The 21306-nt window shown below is 41.9% G+C and overlaps 2 protein-coding genes across 2 annotated transcripts in view; both read right to left on the bottom strand.

Annotated features, from left to right (window-relative positions):
* Nucleotides 1–8646: 8646 nt before the first annotated feature.
* Nucleotides 8647–10396, bottom strand: Gp5 (glycoprotein V platelet). Its single transcript, XM_042669806.1, has one exon. It carries the CDS (start codon nt 10394–10396, stop codon nt 8708–8710), a length of 1689 nt encoding a protein of 562 aa, XP_042525740.1. The 3' UTR covers nt 8647–8707.
* Nucleotides 10397–16762: 6366 nt separating this feature from the next.
* Atp13a3 (ATPase 13A3) overlaps nt 16763–21306 on the bottom strand; it is a 96455-nt gene continuing 91911 nt past the window's right edge. Inside the window, exon 35 of the mRNA XM_042670322.1 lies at nt 16763–17367. Coding sequence (XP_042526256.1) covers nt 17170–17367 — 198 coding nt within the window. The 3' untranslated portion in view covers nt 16763–17169. The remainder of the gene's footprint in view (nt 17368–21306) is intronic.

Below are 21306 nucleotides of genomic sequence, written 5' to 3'. Positions count from 1 at the left end.
AGAGAAAGAGCTAAGGGACAGCGCTCAGGCCCTGAATTCAAGCCCAGTTCTCTCTGTCTCTGTTTCTGTCTTTGTCTCTATCTTTTTCTCTCTCTCATCACACAGCTGGTTAGAGTGATGATTGAGCCCTTTGTACCAATGTGACAGGATTTAGATCATAGAAACACTTCATCACTGTTTGGACTTCTCCGATCATTGTCCGGAATCTTGGGAGGGCTAATGTGATCTTCAGGTCCCCTCCTCCATCAGAGGAGGACCAACAGAGTCACTCACAGAGAAACCTACTGGGGCATTATTAGGAAAGGAATGAAACCTGGGATAGATAAGCTGGGACAAAGGAAAGAACAGGGACAGGCCAGAAATCTGAAGGACTGGCTGGCACATCCCAGTAGAAGACACAGGAAAGAGAGGGAAAGCAGACACACATTCTGTGTATCAACTCTTCAAGGCCTCTGTGTGAAGTTACAATGGAGCTTCCCCAAAGCCATTTGGGATGAGGAAATCCAAGGTGGCACCGTGGAGTTTTGGAAGGCCCCTCCCCTGCAACAGACAGGTGCAAAAGGCCAGTTAATAGATCAGCTGGTCTGACACATTTGTCGGAGGGTGGATTGGCCCCAGGCCATGCAGCACCCAAGCCAACACCATCCCAGCAAATTGTTCTTCACAATTGTGAAGTGCCGAGCAGCTCGGCAAGGCGGTGGCCAGTGTCTCAAGTGACCAGCACCTGGTTGGCAGGTTACACCCATATCCACCCAGGTCAGAGCAGGGCAGGGTGATTAACACAGACTATCTGAAGTGGAAGAGATCAGAAAAAAACATTTTCCATCCACTGTCCTGTCTCAATCCAACACCTGGATTTCTTCAATCTTAGGGATGAATAGTGTCTCGAGGGGAGCTCAGTGTGAGTTCAGGACCCATACCACCTTCCATAGTGCAAAACCTTCATCATCCTTGTGTCCTACCAATTGCTCTCCAGTCCATCCTTCGAGACCTCAAGGAACAAGTCTCTTCCCCTTCCTTGTATCCACCTGTTAAAGCCTCAAATCTTCTTTCTTAGGCTGAGCACACCTGCCTCTTTCAGCCAGTTTCTTGGTGCCAGTTCTGGGACTTGAACTCTGGACCTGGGCACTGTCTTTGAGCTTTTTTTTGTCTCAAGGCCAGTGCTCTGCCACTTGAGTTACAGCTCCATTTCCAGTTTTTTAGGTGGTTAATTAGAAATAAAAGTCTCATGGACTTTTGAGCCCAGGTTGGCTTTGAACAGGAATCCCACATCTCAGCTTCCAGAGTAGCAAGCATTACAAGTTTGAGCCACTGGCACCTGGCCTTTCTGCTAGTTTTTCTCCCATCGTCTATGGTTCCCAGCACTGACCATAACACTCAAGTTCAAGGCAGGTTTATATATCACCCTCTTTCTAGAAGGTGGCTTTACCTATGTGCTTCTCCTTCTAATCTTCTCTGCATTCACACCCATGAGTAGAGATAGAAGAGACACATTTGCTCAGTAAAAACTATGGACATCTATGGCTTGCAGTACTTAGATATGTGAGCCAAAGTTCCATTTTCCAAAATCTTAGTAACAAATAGGAGACCTGAACTCTCAGACCTGTGGATCAGAAATAGCCACACCTCCAATGGCATTGCATGTGTTGAAGCTGGTCTCTGTTGGGTCTGGTGGACACCAACCTACACATGCCAAGGTCTAAATAGTGCCTGTCCTGAGCACCTACTATTTGCCAAGCTCTGCACTTGCCCCCACAAGAGGAAGACTAATAAGTCATGTGTAGCTCTGTGTGTGTGTGTGTGTGTGTGTGTGTGCACGTGCACACACATACACACATGCACACAATTGTATCTGGGCTTGAACGCGAGTTCTTTAGCTTGTCACTAAAAGATGCTCTATCACTTGAGCCCTACCTCCATTTCCTGTTTTTGCTGGTTAATTGGAAATAAGAGTCTTATGGACTTATCTGTCCAGGCTAGCTTCAAACTATGATCCTCACAACTCAGCCTCCTGAGTAGCTGAGATTACAAGCATGCACCACCAGCTGCCAACTAGTCATGTGTGGCTATTGCCATAAGGAGCCTCAATGAGGAAATCATATAGAGTACAGTGAATGGTGGATCTCACCGTGGAGACAGAAAACTGAGAAAGCTCCTTTCCTATCCTTGCTGTAACAAATAATCACAAACTCAAAATTGAGGGGTCCATGGGGCTATGTTCCTGCTTGAAGCTCTGAAGAGAATCCTTGCCTTGTCTCTTCCAACTAGACATGCTAGACTGGAGATTGAACTCAAGGCCTGGGCACTGTTCCAATTTTTAGCTTTTTTTGCTCAAGGCTGATGATCTACCACTTGAGCCATACCTCCACTTCTGTCTTTTTGATGGTTAATTGGACAGAAGAGTCTCTTAGAATTGTCTGCCTGGGTTGGCTTCAAATGACATCCTCAGATCGCAGCTTCTTGAGTAGCTAGGATTATAGGCCTGAGCTACAGGTGCCTGGCCTTCCCACCTCTTAGGGGCTTGGCTCATGGCACCCTTTTTACTCTCTTCAAAGCCAGCAGTATCATTTATTAAATTCTGTTTCTCACTTCCCGCCTCCTTATTTCTCTAGGGAGGATTCTGTGATTACACTAGACTCCTATATATGCCCCTGTGACCTTCCATCTCAAGGTCCTTAATCTAATCACATCTACACATTCTCCTTTGCCACTAATAACATGTCCACGGCTCCCAAATTCGAAAGAAGAGGTCTTAGTGGAACCATTAGTCTGCCTCCTACCGTTCTAGAAGACCTAACTCTTCTTGTGGGAGTATTTACAAGTGGATAGATCCTTTATAAGACTGCTGAAGCCCTTGGTCTGGAAGAGAAAGCAATTACTTGCTCATTTTTTTCTTATTTTTTCAATAATACAACCCAGCATCTTCTTGAATCTCTTTCGTGTTGAGGGACTTACTAGCTTTCAAGGAGCCTTCTTCTCTGTTTAGTTCCATTGATGGCTTGGAACAGAGGAATTTTTCTAATTGAGCCCCGAGTCTCTGCCATCATTAAAACATTAACCCCGAGCTGGGAAGGTGGCTCAGTGGTAGAGTACTTGCCTTGCATGCATGAGGCCCTGGGTTCGATTCCTCAGCACCACATAAGCAGAAAAAAACAAAAGCCGGAAGTGGCACTGTGGCTCAAGTGGTAGGGTGCTAGCCTTGAGGTGAAGAGCTGAGGGATAGCGCCCAGGCCCAGAGTTCAGGCCCACAACCGGACCCAAATAAATAAATAAAATAAATAAAAATTAACCCCTGCTTTCACTGTATTTGATGTTGGTATAATTTGGGGAGGGGAAGGGAAAAAAACCAAATGTTTAAATAGGGATACAGGTTGACCCATTGTAACAATGAGAAGTACAAGACACTATGTGGAAAAACGAACTTTACAATTTAGGCTGGGTGGGGAGAGGGGAGTGGAGGTGTGTGTGTAGTTGTGGAAGTGGGAGGGAAGGGATGATAGGGGAAAAACAAAGGAGGAGGCAACAATGCTTAATAAGAAAAATGTACTCATTATCTTGTTCATGTAACTGTAACCCCTCTGTACAGTATTTTCACAATAAAAAAACTTATTTAAAAAAAATTAACAGCCCCACAGTGCCCAGCGGTGACTTCAGTGAAACTTAGGGGACGTGTAGTGGGATGTCAAGGTCACAAGGTCTGTTATACCAAGGAAATTCTCTAAGGCTGTTCTGGGATAGCATGTGTTCATTTTATTTTTTTAATGCTGGTTCTGGAGCTTAAACTCAGGGCCTGAGCACTGTTCCTGAGGTTGTTGTTTTTTTTCTTTCTTTCTTCTCAAGGCTCTCTACCTCTATTTCCAGCTTTTTGGTGATTAATTGGAGATAAGAATCTCATTGACTTTCTTCCCTAGGCTGGCTTTGAACTGAAATCCTCAGATTTCAGCCTCCTGAGTAGCTAGGTGTGAGCTACCAGTAGCCAGCTAGATTGTATTCTTCCTAGTACAGCTGGGAAGACCTCCAGGACAATAACTTGGAGTAATTCTACTCTCAAAGTTGGGTGGTTGGCAGAATTTCCTCTCCCCTGGCTTACGTCAACTGAGAAGAATTTAAACTGAGGAGGCATTTGAACTTGGGTCTAAGGGGATCTAAGCAGAAATACTGACATGTTCCTTCTCTCTGTCTGTCTGTCTCTCTGTCTCTGTTTCTGTCTCATTGACTCTTAGATTTGAAGTCAGGGTCCTTCATTTGCTAGGTAGACTGTATCATTTGATTTAGATCCCATCCATCCCTTTTGACCGTTATTTTCAGGTAAAGGTCCTGTGCTTTTGCTTGGGGCTAACCTCAGACTTTGATTCCTCTACCTCCATCTCCTGAGTAGCTAAGATAATAGGCACAAGTCACTACCCATCTTCTCACTGGACACATGACTTTCTGCATACCTTTTCCCTCTCTGTGACTGAGATGCCATCTTTGCTCCTGGGTGGCCTTTGTGCCAGGCAGCCCTCTTCAGGTTCCATCCACTCTTGGGTGGAGGGCTTGGAACAGACACCATCCTGCCCTCCTGCAGATCTGGAGCAAGGGAACCACTGCTCAACAGAGTTTCGACGTATGATGCACTTATACATCCTTTAATTCAGAACACACTGGCAAGAAAGGGGAAACTGAGTCAGTGGAGAGCTGAGGCCAATTGTCTGCCATTCCTACCATGTAGGATACTACTGTGGGCTCAGAATGACTCCTGTTTGGTAGGGCTAAGCCAGATGCTACTGTCTACAATGGCCTGCACTTTTTTGTTTTTGTGCTGGCACTAGAGCATGAACTCAGGACCTTCCACTCTCATTTGGCTGTTTTGCTCAAGACCGATGCTCTAGTACTTGAACCACAACTCCACTTCACCTTCCTCTTTTCTTGCACTTCCTTCTCCTATCCTTCCTTCACCTATCTTTTTTTCTGCGGTATTACTCTCTATCCCCTCTTCTTTCTCCTCTCATCAGCCACATCCCTCACAAATACTGTCAGTTCTTAGGAAGTCCCCAGCAGTCTTGAAGGACTAGAGATCCCAGGTGAGGACATCTATGATGATGACCAAAAGTGTCCTCTGGCATTTACATCTCCAGGGTCAGCAGATCCTGTCTGAGCAGCTGTCCCTGTTAATAACCAGAAGAAGCTGGAGTGGGTGTTTTAGAATAGCTGTGGAATCTGAGAGACTGGAACTCATGACAGTTCTGCCAGTTATAACCTTAGGAACTTAACTCCTCACTCTGAGCCTTTTTTTCCTCATCTGTAAAGATGAGAACACCTACTCCCAAGTAGTTGTAAGGTGAAACTTGACCTCATGGTTCCAAGCACATATTACCTGTTCAATAAAGTTCATTGAATGTGGCAGCACCTGAAACACAGAACCCTCCCAAGGGTTGAAGTTGGAAATATCAGTGTCTAATATTGCTGGGGTAATAAAAAAAAAAAAAACAGGAAGCACCTAGAAGAAGCATTCCAGAGGTGGAAGGGGTGGAAGGGAGTTGCCGGGCAGAGGCTGCTCATTGTTTTCTCCCTGTGGGCATCAGCCTCCATACACTGGACCCAGACACTGGACTCAATTAATGTTTTGTCTCTTTATGAGGTTGATGGGATCATCCTGTAACATTCCAGTGCCTAATGAGGGGGTGTGCAGCTTCTGGGAGTCCTGGAATCTCCCTGCCTTTGGCACACCCTGGGAGTAATGGTGATTTTTAAAAGCTGGGAAGCCCAAAGTGACTTCTCCCAAAACAGACTGGGTCAGTTCCAATATTAGCAGAAGTCTGGAATCCAACCTGGATAGTTTCTTAGAAAATAAATATAAGACAAACTAGGAGGTTGGGGGGTGTGGGTATTTGTTGGGTGTGCAAAATCCAAGAGGACTTCAGAGCAAGGAAGACCCAATTCTTTCCACGAGAAGTCAAGGAAACTTCCAGAGGTGGAGACTTGAAGAGAAATGGATAGGCTTCCAAATACCAGTTTATTGCCTCTCCCTTGATGATAGTTAAGGAAATTGGAATGTTATAAAGCATAATGTTACAGTCAATGGGAAAGGATCATCAATGGACTTGAGATTTCAGCAGGTTTATGGAAGAGAATAAGGGAAGTGGCAGATGAGGAGGAAGCTACAGCCAGCGTGGGCAGAGAGATGCTGTCTTCTTGACATAGCTAGGGAGAGGCCTGAATGGTGGTTAGACTAGGTAGGATGCAGAACAGGTCTAAGACATGAGAATGAAAGGCAGGGAATTACTTGAAATCCACTGTGTAACAGTTGCCTCTTCTTCATCCCAAGGAAAATACACAACAGAATTATTTAGAGAGCTTAAAATGTCCTGGAGAAGCAAAACTTCCATGAACATTTTGTCTTGTGGAGCTTCCCAGCTTCTCAGCCTGCAATCCCCAAATCCGAAGGCAAAGTCAGTACACCCCTATCTATATTCACAGAGCTCCAGAAGGCAGTTATTTTTGTTGCATCACTTTTGATCTCAGAAATTAAAAACATAATTATAGAAATTAAATTTGACTCATTGGAAGATAGTGTTAATAAGTTTCCCAGGTGGTTAAGAGAGATTTTTAAAAGATGAGAGAAAAGAGAAGATTAAAAGAGAAAACAAATATAATAATCATGGAAGTGGAGCTGTGGCTCAAGTGGCAGAGCACTAGCCTTAAGAGAAAGGAGCCTAGCAAGAGCGTGTGACCCTGAGTTTAAGCCCCAGTCCCTGTATTAAAAAAAAGAAAAAGAAAAAGAAAAAAAGTGAATGGAGTGCTAGTGGCTCATGCCTATAATCCTGGCTAGTTAGGAGGCTGAGATCTGAGGACTGTGATTCCAAGTCAGCCCAAAGTAGAAAAGTCTATGAGTCTCTTATCTCCAATTAATCACCAAAAAGCCAGAAGTGGAGCTATAGCTCAAGCGGTAGAGCACTAGCCTTGAGTACAAAAAGCTCAAGGACAATACCCAAACCTTGAGTTCAAAAAATCTCAGAAGCAAATACAGGAAAGTATAGAGATTTGGGGGAGGGGGGGCGGTACCTGTACCTGGACTAGAATTCAGTCCTTTAGCATTTTTTGCTCAAAGCTGGTGCTATACCACTTGGGCCACATCTACACTTCTGGCTTTTTGGTGGTTAATTAGAAATAAGAATTTCTTGAAGTTTCCTGTCCAAGCTGACTTTGGACTGTGATCTTCACATCTCAACCTCCTGGAGTAGCTAAGATTATAAGGCACATGGCTGCTCTTACTTTTAGAAATCATTATGCCAGTAAATAATTGCTCTTCCTTTATTTATAATAACTATCATTTATTGAGTGTTTACTGTACACAAAGCACGGGGTTAAGTCTTTATATGTTTTATGGCCTTTAATTCTCACAATAGGTCTCTGAGGCAGGTGCGCTGCTCTCTCCCTCTTCAGGGATGAGGGAATCAAGACTCAGAGGATGTATGTTGGTGACCTGCCCAAAGTCCTGGGCACTTAGTAAGTGTGGCTCTGGGAATGAAGCCACAGTTGTCAGCTCCCCAGCCTATGTTTTAACCACTGCCTCTCACCAGCCCAGACAGCTAATTAAAGCAATGAGGGTTTAACTGCTTTCAATTGGTAGAATAAATAAGAACGTGATACAAACTCAATAAACTGGAAACCAAGCTTATCATTACATTCATGAATACCCATCACATGTTTGCTGCTCCATAAATGCTCATGAAATGAGGTGGCGTTTTCGTTCTAGGAAATGAAAACCAAATGACACATTTCACTGAGGTAAATAAAGCAAGTGGAAAGTCACAGTAGGCAATTGGGGCATGCTGAGCAGTTTCCCAAACATTTGTGGACACACCCCGACTCTCCAAATATGTTTGGGGACCCTCCTCAACCTACTCCTGGCCCCCTGGGAGCGCCTATTCCTTCCTCAAATCTCTTTCACCTTCCCCTCTCCCCAGCTGTCACAGGCACTGAGCTGGGGGGGGGGGACTCTATGCTCCCCCTCCTCCCATCCCGTCAAGGAAGAGGCTTCTCTTGAAACTGCCGAATGATTGACTGCAGCCCAACCCTCTCCTAAATATCCCATACATCAGATAGACAAAGTAGCTGCACAGCAAAGGGGAAAATTCCAAGAGTTCTACTTTGCAAGTAAGAGAAGCTAAGCACAACCCATTCTTCCTCAAGGAAAGAATCATCATAGAGATGGAAGGGACATTGCTTTATGCAGGAGAGGGCCCTTACTAGGAGGCGTGTCTTTACTCTCTCTCCACCAGACACACCAAGCAGGGCACAGTGGGAGAGGATGGGCCCCAAGGAATCATAAGGGCAAAAGAGAGGCAGGCTAGCTGTCCTAATTTACAAATGGAAGACTTCAGGAAAGGGGAGGGGAGGGAAGAAGAGGGAAGACTGGAGGGACTGGAAGAAGGAGCTGAAGGGAGAGGAAGGGCTGGAGGGGCAGGGAGAGGAGAGGGGAGAAGGAAATGGAAGCGAAGGAAAAGAGAAGGAAAAAGGAGGAAGATGGGGAGAAGAGGAGGGGAGAGAGAAGTGGAAGAGGGGGGAAAGGGGCAGGAGGGAAGGAAGAAGGGGAGAGAGCAGAGGGGGTGGGGGAGGGAGGGAGGGAGGGAAGGTAGCAACAGCTGGCCTGGATTCTCCCTGGAGCCACTTTCTGAACATACTCTGGTCACGTTTTAACTAATGGCAAGGTTTTCCCGTTGATTCAAACAAGGGCCCTCTCTTTAATTAATTTTCGAAAGAGCTGGCCAATTTTAATCATAGCAAACACAATGACCCCGGTTACGACGGCCTGAGCTACTAAAACCAGAACATAAAGCCACCAGAAGAGACTATGAGGATCTTGACGCTCGCCGGTGGCCACTAGCTGGGTCCGCAACCAAGCTTCGGAGCTATTAGGCAGCCAGGAAGCAAGAGTGGTTTCCAGGAGGAGGTTCTGGGCGGGAGGTCTTGGCGGCCGCCCGCGAGGGCTGGGGCACCACGGGTCACCCTCCAGCAGATCCCACAGCGACAGGCCGGCGCGCAGCCTCGGGCCGCGGCACTGCGGGGGCTCGTCTCGGCCCACGAGGTCCAGGTGGTGCCGCAGCCACTCCAGGAACGGCCACAAGCCACAGTCACAGAGCCAGGGATTGTGCCCCAGCCGGACCTCCGTCAGCTGGGGCAGCTCCCCAAACACGTCACCAGGAAGGACCTCCAGCTGGTTGTGGTCCAGCTGGACCCTCTCCAGGTTGCTGAGGTTGCGGAAGAGCGTGCGGGGCAGGGCCCGCAGCCTGTTGTGGTGCAGGGATACCTGGCGCAGGTGCCCGAGGCCGCGCAGCAAGGCCTCGGGGAGGGAGGCCAGGCCGTTGGCGTGCAGGGCGAGCACGCGGAGCTCGGCCAGGCCCCCGAGGGCGCCCGGAGGGAGCGCGCTCAGGTGCGGGCTCAGCGTCACCCCCAGCGTTTGCAGGTTGCTCAGGTTGCGGAAGGCGGCCGCGGCGGGCAGCGTGCGCAGGAGGGTGCGGTTGAGCCACAGCTCCCGCAGGCCCGCCATCTCTCCGAAGAGCACCTCGGGGAGCTCTTCTAGGGGGTTCTCGAACAGGGTGAGCAGAGTCAAACTGCGCGAATGGAGAAAGAGTGCGGGGGGCAGAAAGGCAAGGCGATTTCTAGAAAGGGTCAAAGAACTCAGGTTGCCCAGGTGGTCGAAGGCACCGGGCGCGATGGCACTCAGGTGGTTTCCATCCAGCCGCAGCTCCATCAGGGCGGCCAGATGGTCCAGCAGCCCCGAATCCAGAGAGACGAGCTGGTTTGTGTGGAGCAGAAGTGTCTCCAGCTTCGCCTGGGCTCCAAGCAGTCCCCTGGGCAGGTGAGTTAAGTTGTTCGCCGACAGATCCAACAACTTCAGGTTCTCCAGCTTTGCGAAGAGGTCGGGAGACAGGAACGCCAGTCGATTGTGGTTGAGGACCAGCTCCCGCAGGCTAGCCAGTTTCCGAAATAGGTGTCGGTCCATGGTTCTCAGTTCATTGTGGTCCAAGAACAACTGTTCCAGGAGCCCCAGCCTATCCAGGAGCGCACCCGGAAGATGCGTGATTCCATTGCGCGACAACCTGAGCGTTTTTAGCTTGATCAGGTCACTGAACGCGCCGGGCTCAATGGCGGAAATGTGGCTGTCGGAGAGGATCAGGCGCTGCAGGACCGTCATGGCACTAAAGCTGTGGTTCTGCAAGGCGCCCCGGCCCATTCGGAAAAGGAGGATGTGCGTGAGGTTGGTGGGCAGACCCAGCTCTCCGATGCGCGCCACGTGGCCGCCGGAGCACTGCGCGGCGTCGCGGAAGACACACCTGCAGGCTGGGGGACAGGGGAAGGGCTGCGCGCGCAGGAGCGCCAGCACCGCGCACAGCAGGGTGCTTCTCAGCATGTCTGCAACGGCAAGAGAGAGGCGCGGCAGGTCACCTTGCGCATGCTCACAGGCACAGTCCTGCCCCCACCCCGGACTCTCACTGCCTTCTGAGTACACGCGGGGCAGGCAGAATTCCTCAGCTGGGGAAACCAGGTTTGTGTCACATCAACAGGGCCTGCCCTATCTTTCGTTTTGTATTCAGTTGAAGAACTGCATTTCAAGGGTTTTCCAAGCTACCTTAGAGCTGAAAAGTTCACATAGCAAGAGGACTCATTAATTCACCATTCTCACATTCTGGGTCACAGACCTTGCAGCATTACGAAAAAACCTTGGTGGTGCTCTTGACTTCGATGTACCTAGGATTGACTTTAGCAGTGAGGAAGGAGAAAGTGAAGTCTGCACTCCTCGCTCATGCCTCAAACAGCAAACACTTGACTTCTGCTAAGCCTATCAGATAAATACTAGCCCGTTTCTTAACACCATGCATGTTTCTCTGCACTGTTTAAGTTAAATGTATGCATTCAGACCTTACACTAGCCAAGAGCTGGGTATAATTATCCTCATGGAACCTAAGTCAGGAGGGCCATGAGTTTGTGGCTAATCTGGACTACATGCAAGATTGTCAAGAAAACAAAAAAAAAATTTTTTTTTTTAAGTTAAAGATCAGAAGTGGCGCTGTGGTTCAAATGGTAAGAGTGCTCGCTCACCTTGAGCTGAAAATCTCAGGAACAGTGCCCAGGCCTCGAGTACAAGCCCCACGATCACCAATCACCACCACCACCAAAAATAAATTAAGGCTGATATGCTTAGAACTGGAAGGTAGTATTTCTGATTTACATTCTAATAAGGAGACACTATTTCTAAGATGCTTAATAAAATTTAAATACACAGGCATTAAATACCTGTGAAATTTAATACTAGTCCGCCAAAACAGTATTTCTCAGGTGAAACTATACAAATTGTTTCTCCTACCCATTTTTCTCGTATGTACATACACAGGCTAAACCCTCTAATTACACTAATTTAGAACAAAAATTGAGCCTTACCTGGAGTGGCTCAGTCCCCGGGAGCAACTGAGAGGCTTGTAGAGGCACATGTGACTGAGCACTTTCCAAAGGAAGAAAGAGCGTATCTGCATCCTGATGACAACTTGCCCAGAAGAAAGGAAAGGACTCTTATCTTACAGTGCATATTCTAGTTTTTTCCTGGCAAATTTCTCCAAACTTAAGACATTGCTTATAATTTGAATCCTTCTGTCAAAGAATAGTAGTAGCAGGAGGGTAAGTTTTTCCATAAATGGCACAATACAGCATCGATGCTAGAAAAATAGCAACAATTGGATCAGGGCAGCAACCACAGCCCTGAATGGAACTCTTCTTCTGCAGGCCTCCTGTCCATTCTCAATTTTTTTTTCCTTCCCTTTTCCCCTTCCCCCCATCTGCCAGTACTGGGGCTTTGGAAATCAGGGCCTTTCATCCTAACCTGGCTTTTTTGCTCAAGGCTGGTGCTCTACCACTTGAGCCACACATCTCTACTTCCAGTACCAGACTCTCCATTTCAAAGATAAAGGCTGAGTCTATTGTGGAACATGCTCAATAATGCCATTGCTGATGTGATGTCTTCCCGTATTCAATTGCACTAATGTCAACCTGTTCTCAAAGGGGTTGTACTGATGTCCAATGCTACCTGTTAAGTTTGAAAATCCCTGTCCATTCATCACTGTCCATATATGGTATTCTTGAAATTTTTTCTCAGTTGCCATTTATCCTAGCAGTTTGCTTTCCATTTCCCTGTTTGATGGCGAAACTGAGTATCTTCTCATTTAACTTAAGTCCACTTGTGCCTCATCTGAGTTTAGATCCTCTTTTGCCCACTTTTCTTATAATTATGCACAAAATGAAGTGCAAGTCAATGTTTAATTGCATAAGAGTAAACTTTCCCTCTAGAACTACAAATAGAATGGTGGAGCATAAGCATTTTCTAAGTTATTTTATGTAGGATGTAGATGTTATCAAAAAAGCATCAAAAGCTAGATGCCTGTTATTTTAGCTACTTGAGAGGTTCACATTGGAAAGATCATGGTTCCTGGCTAGCTTGGGAAGCAAAGTTCACAACTTTCTCAATCAGTAATTGGATGTTAACATTGTGCACCATTATCCTAGCTTCAAGAAGAAACATAATTGGCAGATCAGGGTTCAAAACCATTTATATGCCAGAAATGGGACTATCTCCAAAAAAGGGTTCAGGTATGGCTCAGCTGCCTTGGCAAGTGTGAGCCTCAGTTCAAACTTCAATAAAAAGATAAATAAAAAATAAAAGCCCTGGAATCCCATTAGTATTTAATGTAGCCAAGGACAGTAAGCCCAGCAAGTGTTGATCCAACAGTGTTCTCCTAGTCATAGTTCTAACCAGAGGGAAGAACCACTGCCTCTGCAGTTATCATGGGTCCTTTTCAGTTCTCACCATCACTACTAATAGACTGTAGTAAGTCCAACAATCTCAGCATTGCCCTCCAAGCTCCTGACACTTAGTATGTGGTTCTACTTTGCATCTGACTGAGGAGCATCATCCCAGGACGGTCCAAGCCTGGTGTGGTATGAGGCATGCTATCTGGACTAGCCTCAAAACTCACGCTTAAATCAAACTGTTTAACAAAGGAGAGTAATGATGGGGAAATGTGAGAGGAGGAAGGGTGAGCAAAGGTAGTCATTATATTCAATGTACATCATGTACAAATAGAACTATGCAACTTGAGGGTAGAGATGGGAGGGAGGAAATAGGGGAAACAAAGGATGGGGTGACAGTGATCAAGGAGCACTGTATTCATAACCTGACTTTGTACAACTACTTAATAATGAAGTTTTTAAAAAACATCTTTATTATTATTTTTAAGTAGTTGTACAAAGAAGTTCCCATTTACAAAACAGTATATGAATACAAGCTGTCTGACATCAATATATTAACCATACCTTTTGAAACTGTGCAATACTTTCAACATGGGAAAAGGAAATAGAGTAAAAACTGCAAGTTTTAAATGCCGAGTGCAATTTGGAAAGCTTTTTGAATTTAAAGATTATAAAACTATCATGAAAAGTATTTCTTTTGCTGTTGGCTTAGCCACTTTTATTCAAGCATTATTTGCAGCATCGCTTGACAGCTTGTCACTCATCACTCCTAAACCATCCCTTCTCTCACTTTTCTTTTTTGTTTTTAATTGAGATTAGGTGATTACATAAATTTCACAGTATTGTGGAATAGTGATAATTAAAGTCACAAACACATTTTAACCTTCACAAGGCAAACTGCCTTTATCATGGTCCATAAAGTTTGTGAATTTTTTGACAATACAATTATTTCTTCTACATCAAGTGATGTTTACATTTCTTTCCTTTTGCTTAGTGTAAGCTGTTCCCTTTTTCCCTCTCAATAACGAAGTGTTTTTTAAAAAGAAGAAAACAAGGAAATGGGGAAGTACTAAGCAATTATTAATTAATCCAGAGAGGCACGTAGTCATAACAAAAAAAGCAAACAATATATCAACACAGGAAAAATAGTAGAAATACACAATTCATTTAAGTTTTTATTTTTAATAGCTTCAATCAAAAAAAGATTTAATAAGGTTATTTACAATGCTGAATGTACAATTATGAATGTATGCCTTTTTGACAACAGGGTACCATTCTTGAGCAGCAATACAATTTTAAAAATATAAAGATGCAGTGTCATTTCTGATATAAAGTTACTTAAAAAAATCCAGGTTCTTAGGGAATTCACAAATCATAACAGGAAAAAACTATTTCATTAATTTCATGTGCACATAATTACCAAATTTTAATACATTAAAAATATGTGTAAATGCCCAGACTGTACAAACATTGACATCCTACCTTATTAAAAGCTCCCCACCACCTCCCACCATAAATATACAAAAGCCTATTTTCAGATATGTCAAAATTGCATGCATGAAATATTCAGTGTGTTTTTTCTAAAGCTTGAATTCTGTTCTTTGTTGGATAGTTGTCAATAGCTGGTTTGAAACAGACTACATAAACATCGATATATTAACCATGCCTTTTGAAACTGTGCAATACTTTCAACAACATGGGAAAAGGAAATAAATAGAGTAAAAACTGCAACAGTTTTGTTTAAATGCAAGTGCAATTTGGAAAGCTTTTCGAATTTAAGGATTATAAAACTACTATAAAAAGTATTTCTTTTGCTGTTGGCTTAGCCACTCTTATTCAAGCATTATTTGCAGCATCGCTTGACAGCAGTTGGTGCTAAAAGATAGAAAACATATGCATATTTAAGGGGGGGGGGGGGAACTTTAAACAACCCTGAGGGACACACACATTAAAAATCTTGTTATTTATTTAAAAAGTTAAAAAGTTACATATCATTATTTAACAATTACTTTCCCGGACATTTCTGTCCTTTAAGTATGTGCATAAATAAAATTTAAATCAGCAATATTTATCAATCTTAATACATCAAAATAATATATGTACAGATTTTAAAAATTAGGTCTGTATACACTCAAATAATTTAATGTAAAACTCAGAACCAAAACTACTACGTAATGGTGACCTACAGAGAGGACTGTCTATGGCACTGAGCAGGAGCCACACCTGGATTCACAGATATTCCTCAAATAATATTCTCACCTTGAAAACCTATCCTGTCTTTTTAAGTCTAACTGCCTACCGATGCTCTCCCATCTACCTCAAACCTTATTCCTTTGATGAAAATTATATGGGGAGATGAGCTAGAAACCCTTAACTCTAAACATTAAAAGATATGTATGTCAAAAATAGGTTTTTATGATCATGCTCTTAAAGATGTTAAATACAATCAATAACTGGATTTTTAAATTGTACTTGGCAATTACTGGAATGATATGCTTCAGTATTTAACCCAAAGAATAAAATTTGCAATTGTGGAAATCACTAAAGAGTAATACTTGAGCATATTTTAAGTGGATATAAGCATTATAAAACAATCAAGAGATCATGAAATTATAGAAAATAGTGCTAATTCACAGCTCAAGAGGTCTAAGATGCATAGCTTCACAGAATCATTCATGGAACAATTGTTCTTATCTAATGTGTATTAATATCACATTATACATTTTGATGAAAATATGGATTGTATTTTTTGTAATAATCATCAGTGGCAATAGCAGTAACAGTGATCCTGAGTGTAATTTATATGTTCTACAGTTATCAAACATCATTCAGTTCTTTGCAGCATAAATAAGAAGAAACATTTGGTTCTACAATTCTGGGTAACACCTGGTCGATTGGCAACTATGTAATGATCAGCTAGGAGTGAAAAGCACAAACATGTGATTGTTAAGTGAGAACATAGAACAACGTCACATTGCTTTAATAATTTAGGGTTCCTTTACAGCAATATCAGTCCTATGTCAATTTTAACTGTGGGTATTTAAAAAGTAGCTTTAAAATTCCTCTAGAATTTAAACATTAATTGGACAAAACAGAAAGATGAAAAACTTTCCAATATTTCCTTCTTTTGGCTCACTGAATGTCTTCAATTCTTTAACTTTGTTTCCTGGATTTTTTTATCTCCCAGAAATTGCCACACCAAAAATGTTAACAAAAAAAAGTATGCTGGCGCCATCTAATGGCTTTGTAACAAATGTTCACCAATTTCACACTGCTTTGAAAAATCAGTAGTTATTCAAATCCAATACCAATTTTTAAAAGCCCCATTATTGACAGGAAACCTTGAAAAAAAAAACTTTCAAGGTAAAATATTAACTAACAAAATGCAAAAACTAAAGCTCACTATTATCCTGTCTTTAGATAATTAAAATAAAACAAATTCTGAACAAAAAGAGGTATGAAGAGCTATTAGAAAAATAAGATTTCTATCTACTGCCTTTTTCTAGTGAAAAAGGTTTGCCAAGGTTCAAGTGAAGCAAAGTAGACTACTGACCCCAGACATAGCACAAGATCCACTCAACAACTTGGAGGACATCAAGAAGCAGTGAAGCACCTTACTGATTAGAAAAATAAACCCAGGCAGTTTGCACAGAAAATATAAACCATACACAGAATTACCTGAGTTGTTCTATAAGCAACACTACACAACCTCATTCCTAACTTCTAACCATCAAAGGGAACTGTTATATGTATGTTTACAGGGAATTCTTTGGAAGAAATACTGAAATGAAATCAGGCTTTCAATTTGTTTTCAATGGAGGTTAATGAACAGCCATTTTATTTTTAACAATCACAAATTTAGGGCCTATAATATATATATATATATATATATATATATATATATACACACACATATATATATATACACATACATATATATATAATATACATATATGTGTGTATATATGTATGTGTATATGTATATATATATATATATACACACTTATAAACATTTCCTGTCAAAAGGGGTTGTGAGAAAAAATTTTAAAAAGCAAACTAGTTTCAAAAGCCAATGTTGAAAAACTTACTGAACACCAGATTTCTCTGGTACCCAATATAAATAATCACATAGGGTAACAGTCAAATTCTACAATATTTATATAATACTTAGGTTACTGAATGAAGATATAACCAGGTCTGAATTCAATGTCACTCTCTCTTTTGTATGTGTTTTAAAGCAAAGCTTTCAAATCAATTACTGTATATTATCAGAAGAAGAAGCATAAATTGAAATAGTGGCTATTCTGACACACAGGATCAGGAAATCATAAAATCATTCTCTCTCCTGAACACTGCTATTAGCAAACCAATGACACCAAGTCATTGCTATGTTATGGTGATGACCTGACATGATCCATTCTCCTTCACCAAAGCTTTAGCTTCTGTTGTTGTCTGAGGTTTGGGTGGCCATTCCGGATCAATCAAGAGCTCCTGTGCCAGATACATGTACTTTGCCTTTGGCGTCTTCTTTCTACAGCCCAGTGCCCAAGACAAGCAGCATTTCCCCCACCGATCCACTGACTCCTAGGACAAAAGAACACTCTAGCTGATTGATATTGTTTTTAACAGGAGAAGAAACATTATCACAAAAACAATAAAAAACGACTTCTGAATAAAACAAACAAATGAACACAACCCATGTAAAAAAGTCAGCTGTCAATTATTTAGGAACAGATTGTTTTTAAAGAGTTTTTTTTTATTATCATGGTAACTTCAGTTTCTTCAATTTTATGTATAGTACCTATGTGTTGTGTACTGATGTATTTTTAAATAACTTGCAGATCTAGATTTGATAACATAAAACATTTAATATATTCAGAGTAACTAGAAAGAATATATTTTCTTTCTCTCTCTTTTCTTTCGTGTATGCCAGTAATGGAGCTTAAATTCCAGACCTGGACACTGTCCCTGAGCTCTTTTGCTCAAGGCTGGCACCACTTGAGCCACACTTCCACTTCCAGCTTTTGTGGTTAATTGAAGAGTCACAGATTTTTTTCCTTCCCAGGCTGGCTTTGACCAGGGGTCCTCAGATCTCAGCCTCGAGTGACTATGATTTTAGAGGCATGAGCCACTGGTGTCCAGAGAAAGAGAATTTTTTAAATATTGGATTTGAAAATCATGATAATCTATCCCAACCTATCTTTTGGAAGAAGGTAGCGGAAAAATCATTATTTTTGTTAATGTCACTTTCCAAAACCATGAAACATGAAATAAATACTGTTGGGTCATAATCTGCCTATCCTTCTTTTATCAGTAGAGCATGGACATGCCTAGAATCCTAGAGCTAGGGACGATGAGGCAGAAGGACTGAAATTCAAGACAAACCTGGGATACATAGACCCTGTATCAAAATAAAAGACTAAATAAAACCACAGCTTCACTAAAACGAACAAAAAACAACTTTTGGAGGGCAGGGGTCATACTGAGGTTTAACTCAGGGCCTGATGCTTGCTACACACAGGTGTTTTGCCACTTGTTTAGCTTCTTTTGGCTATCGTTATTTTCAGTAAGGTCTTCCATTTTTGCCCAGTTATATTCCAACCTATGTCCCCCAACCATAGAGATAATATGTGCCAGCATGCCTGGATTGCTGGATTAGATCTTGCCAATTCCCCTGCCTCTTCCACAGGCTGGCTTTAAAGTAAAATCCTCCAAGTCTCTACACCTCTGAAGTAGCTGGGATTACTGACATGAACCACTATGCCCAATGAAGACATTATTTTATTGGTTCCCCTTATTGCTCTACAACTGGAGAGAGACACATAAGACATGCAAGCAAAGACTATCTCTTAGAATTTATTATAAAAAGCCCAACAGACTTTGAGATCCTTGTCAACAATCTTGATGTTATTAATGATTGTGAGCTTAGATAAATAACTGCAGGAAAATCAGAAAGCAGAGTTCCTAGTTAATGTATAAAAACATGAAGTCAATAAAGGAATAAAAGGTATCCTTATAGTTATAACTTGAAATAAAAACTAAATGACTGGGACCTGTAGTAGTATTCCTCAGTAAAAGTGAAATCCTAGGTAGTTATTTGCCAATCAAAATAGGACATGGCCTATACTAAGTTCTAATCACAACTGAAGTAATCCTTCAAAATGGAATCACAATCTGAAGATACCTATTTGAATGTGAACAAGAATTATGATCAAGAAAGGCATATCTGCTAATATATATTTAGTCATGTCTTGAAAGTAGCCAATGGAAGATAGTGAAATGCTTTAAAAAGAAAACTTTTTCACATACTTGAGGTCTTTCTCATCTTACTGAGATATCAGGACAACTTATTCTTCCTCTTCTCTATGATAACACTGAGTGTAATGAATAATTTTGCGCCACTATTATATTACCACCCCTTAAAAGAAATATATAAGAACTTAGCTAAACATTAGAGTATAGAAGTAACTAGCCACAGACCATAGACATAACTATGTATAGGATTCTTTAGTAGGTCAATAACAGATGGCAACTCCTTTCTAGTACATCACATATACAACACTTCGTATTTAACCTGAGACAATGATTCACTACTTGAATTTACTCTTTTCCCAGTTTTTAAAATACTTCAATCCAGTTGTGGAAAAATCAACTGCTTCTAAATCAATATGAAAACCATAACTTATTTAATGGGAAGCAGTATTGTTAAAGGAACACAAAGGCCAATGTTGACTGCTTGCTTCAAAAACAAAAAGGTAGGAACAATCAATCTGTCTGTCTAGACAAGTCTGAAGGAAAATGCACACAAGGCTAAGAAAGCAAAAGCCATGTGTAATTAAAATTAAGACCTACATACAGATACATAAATATACATATATACATGTATCTAAATTTAAGACAAGCAAAAAAACTGAAATAAATTGAAAACAATCACAACCGGATAGTTTTTACATTAAACATTTTTTGCTTAAAACAATAAACATGTTAGCCGGGCGCTGGTGGCTCACGCCTGTAATCCTAGCTACTCAGGAGGCTGAGATCTGAGGATCGCGGTTCAAAGCCAGCCCGGGCAGGAGAGACCGTGAGACTCCCATCTCCAATAAACCACCAGAAAAACCGGAAGTGGTGCTGTAGCTCAAGTGGTAGAGTGCTCGCCTTGAGCTAAAGAGCTGAGGGACAGCGCCCAGGCCCAGAGTTCAAGCCCCACAACCGACAAACAAAACAAAAAACAATAAACATGTTATATTAAAAAAAAATCACAAGGAACAGGAATTCCCCAACTCTACCACAATTACAAACATGTTGTTCCTGTGCATTTATTTCCTCTCAAATACTGTACACAAAAATATACTATCTATGCAAACATAGGTTTATGAGTTTAAAAATATGAATAGAGCACACACATACACAAACACAATATAACTCACTGAGGAGGAAATAAAAGGGGTGCTACAATGAGAAGTTGGGGCAGGGAGGGTGATGGCAAGGGGAGAAAGGCAAGCACTGCAGGCAGAACATGAACGGGACAAGTCGTCACAGGGGCCTGAGAATGAACACTTATCTCTATAAAAAACATTCAGGGCCCAAGTCCCTGAAGCTGGAGGACATAGCAGGTCTAGCAGTCAGAGATCTGGGTTTACTTCTGGAAGGAATCATTAACTGGCCCTGCCAGTTTCAGGGAAATCATGAAGGAATTCACAAAGATCTGTAGGTACAATTCTCCTGCTTCTTAGTATTCCAAGTTGTTCATTCTGAGACTAAACTATTGGCTCTTAGCAGTCTTTTAGGACATGTTTTCCTGGGTAGTACATAAGCATAAAGACATGTTTGAAGGAAAAAGGTATAATAAGTATTATATTTCAGTTTACATAGAAGCCTTCCATACTAATCCTCAACATAAAATAATGCAAATTAGCATCCTATTTAAATAAGCTCAAATAATATTCTAAATGGCATGATAACTACAGTTAACACTTTGATTTTTCACTAAGAATGTTGAGTTAGTAAAAATAAAATGGCCTCAGAAGATCTAATTACAGGATAGTATGATACTAGTTCTTTAAGTGGCACAGTAGCTACAAATTCTATAAAGAGAATAGCACAGATCTCGAGGGTAGAGTTTATAGAAAACCAGAGATAAGAGATCTCCATTGAAGTCTTATTCAAAGGGTCAAGGATGGACCAAGGTGTTTCTGGCTAATTTTTTTTTTGAGAAAACAATAGGGCTGCTAAAGAACATGACAGGAAAATTATCTACCGATACAACAGTTACATCCTCAATTATTTGTAGACTGTTTCTTTAATTTGCTTTTTTTTCCTCCCACATATACAATTTCTTCCTATTTATCTTATAGGAAAATGACATAGGTAAAAATAACAAAGATGACAGAATGATTAGCTGGTTAGCAGAGTGAGTTTCTGGGGTTACAACTGAGGGGCGAGCTATCCAGAACCTCTTTTTAATTTGCTTTTGATTTGATTCAACAAATTTTTACCGACTCCACTGAGCCTCAGAAAGAATAC

This window comes from Dipodomys spectabilis, unplaced genomic scaffold (assembly GCF_019054845.1).
Source record: "Dipodomys spectabilis isolate Male_0828 unplaced genomic scaffold, ASM1905484v1 ptg000017l, whole genome shotgun sequence".
Classification (NCBI taxonomy): Eukaryota; Metazoa; Chordata; class Mammalia; order Rodentia; family Heteromyidae; genus Dipodomys; species Dipodomys spectabilis.
The sequence above is the reverse complement of the archived record's forward strand: the minus strand, read 5'-3'. Positions and strand labels throughout refer to the sequence as shown.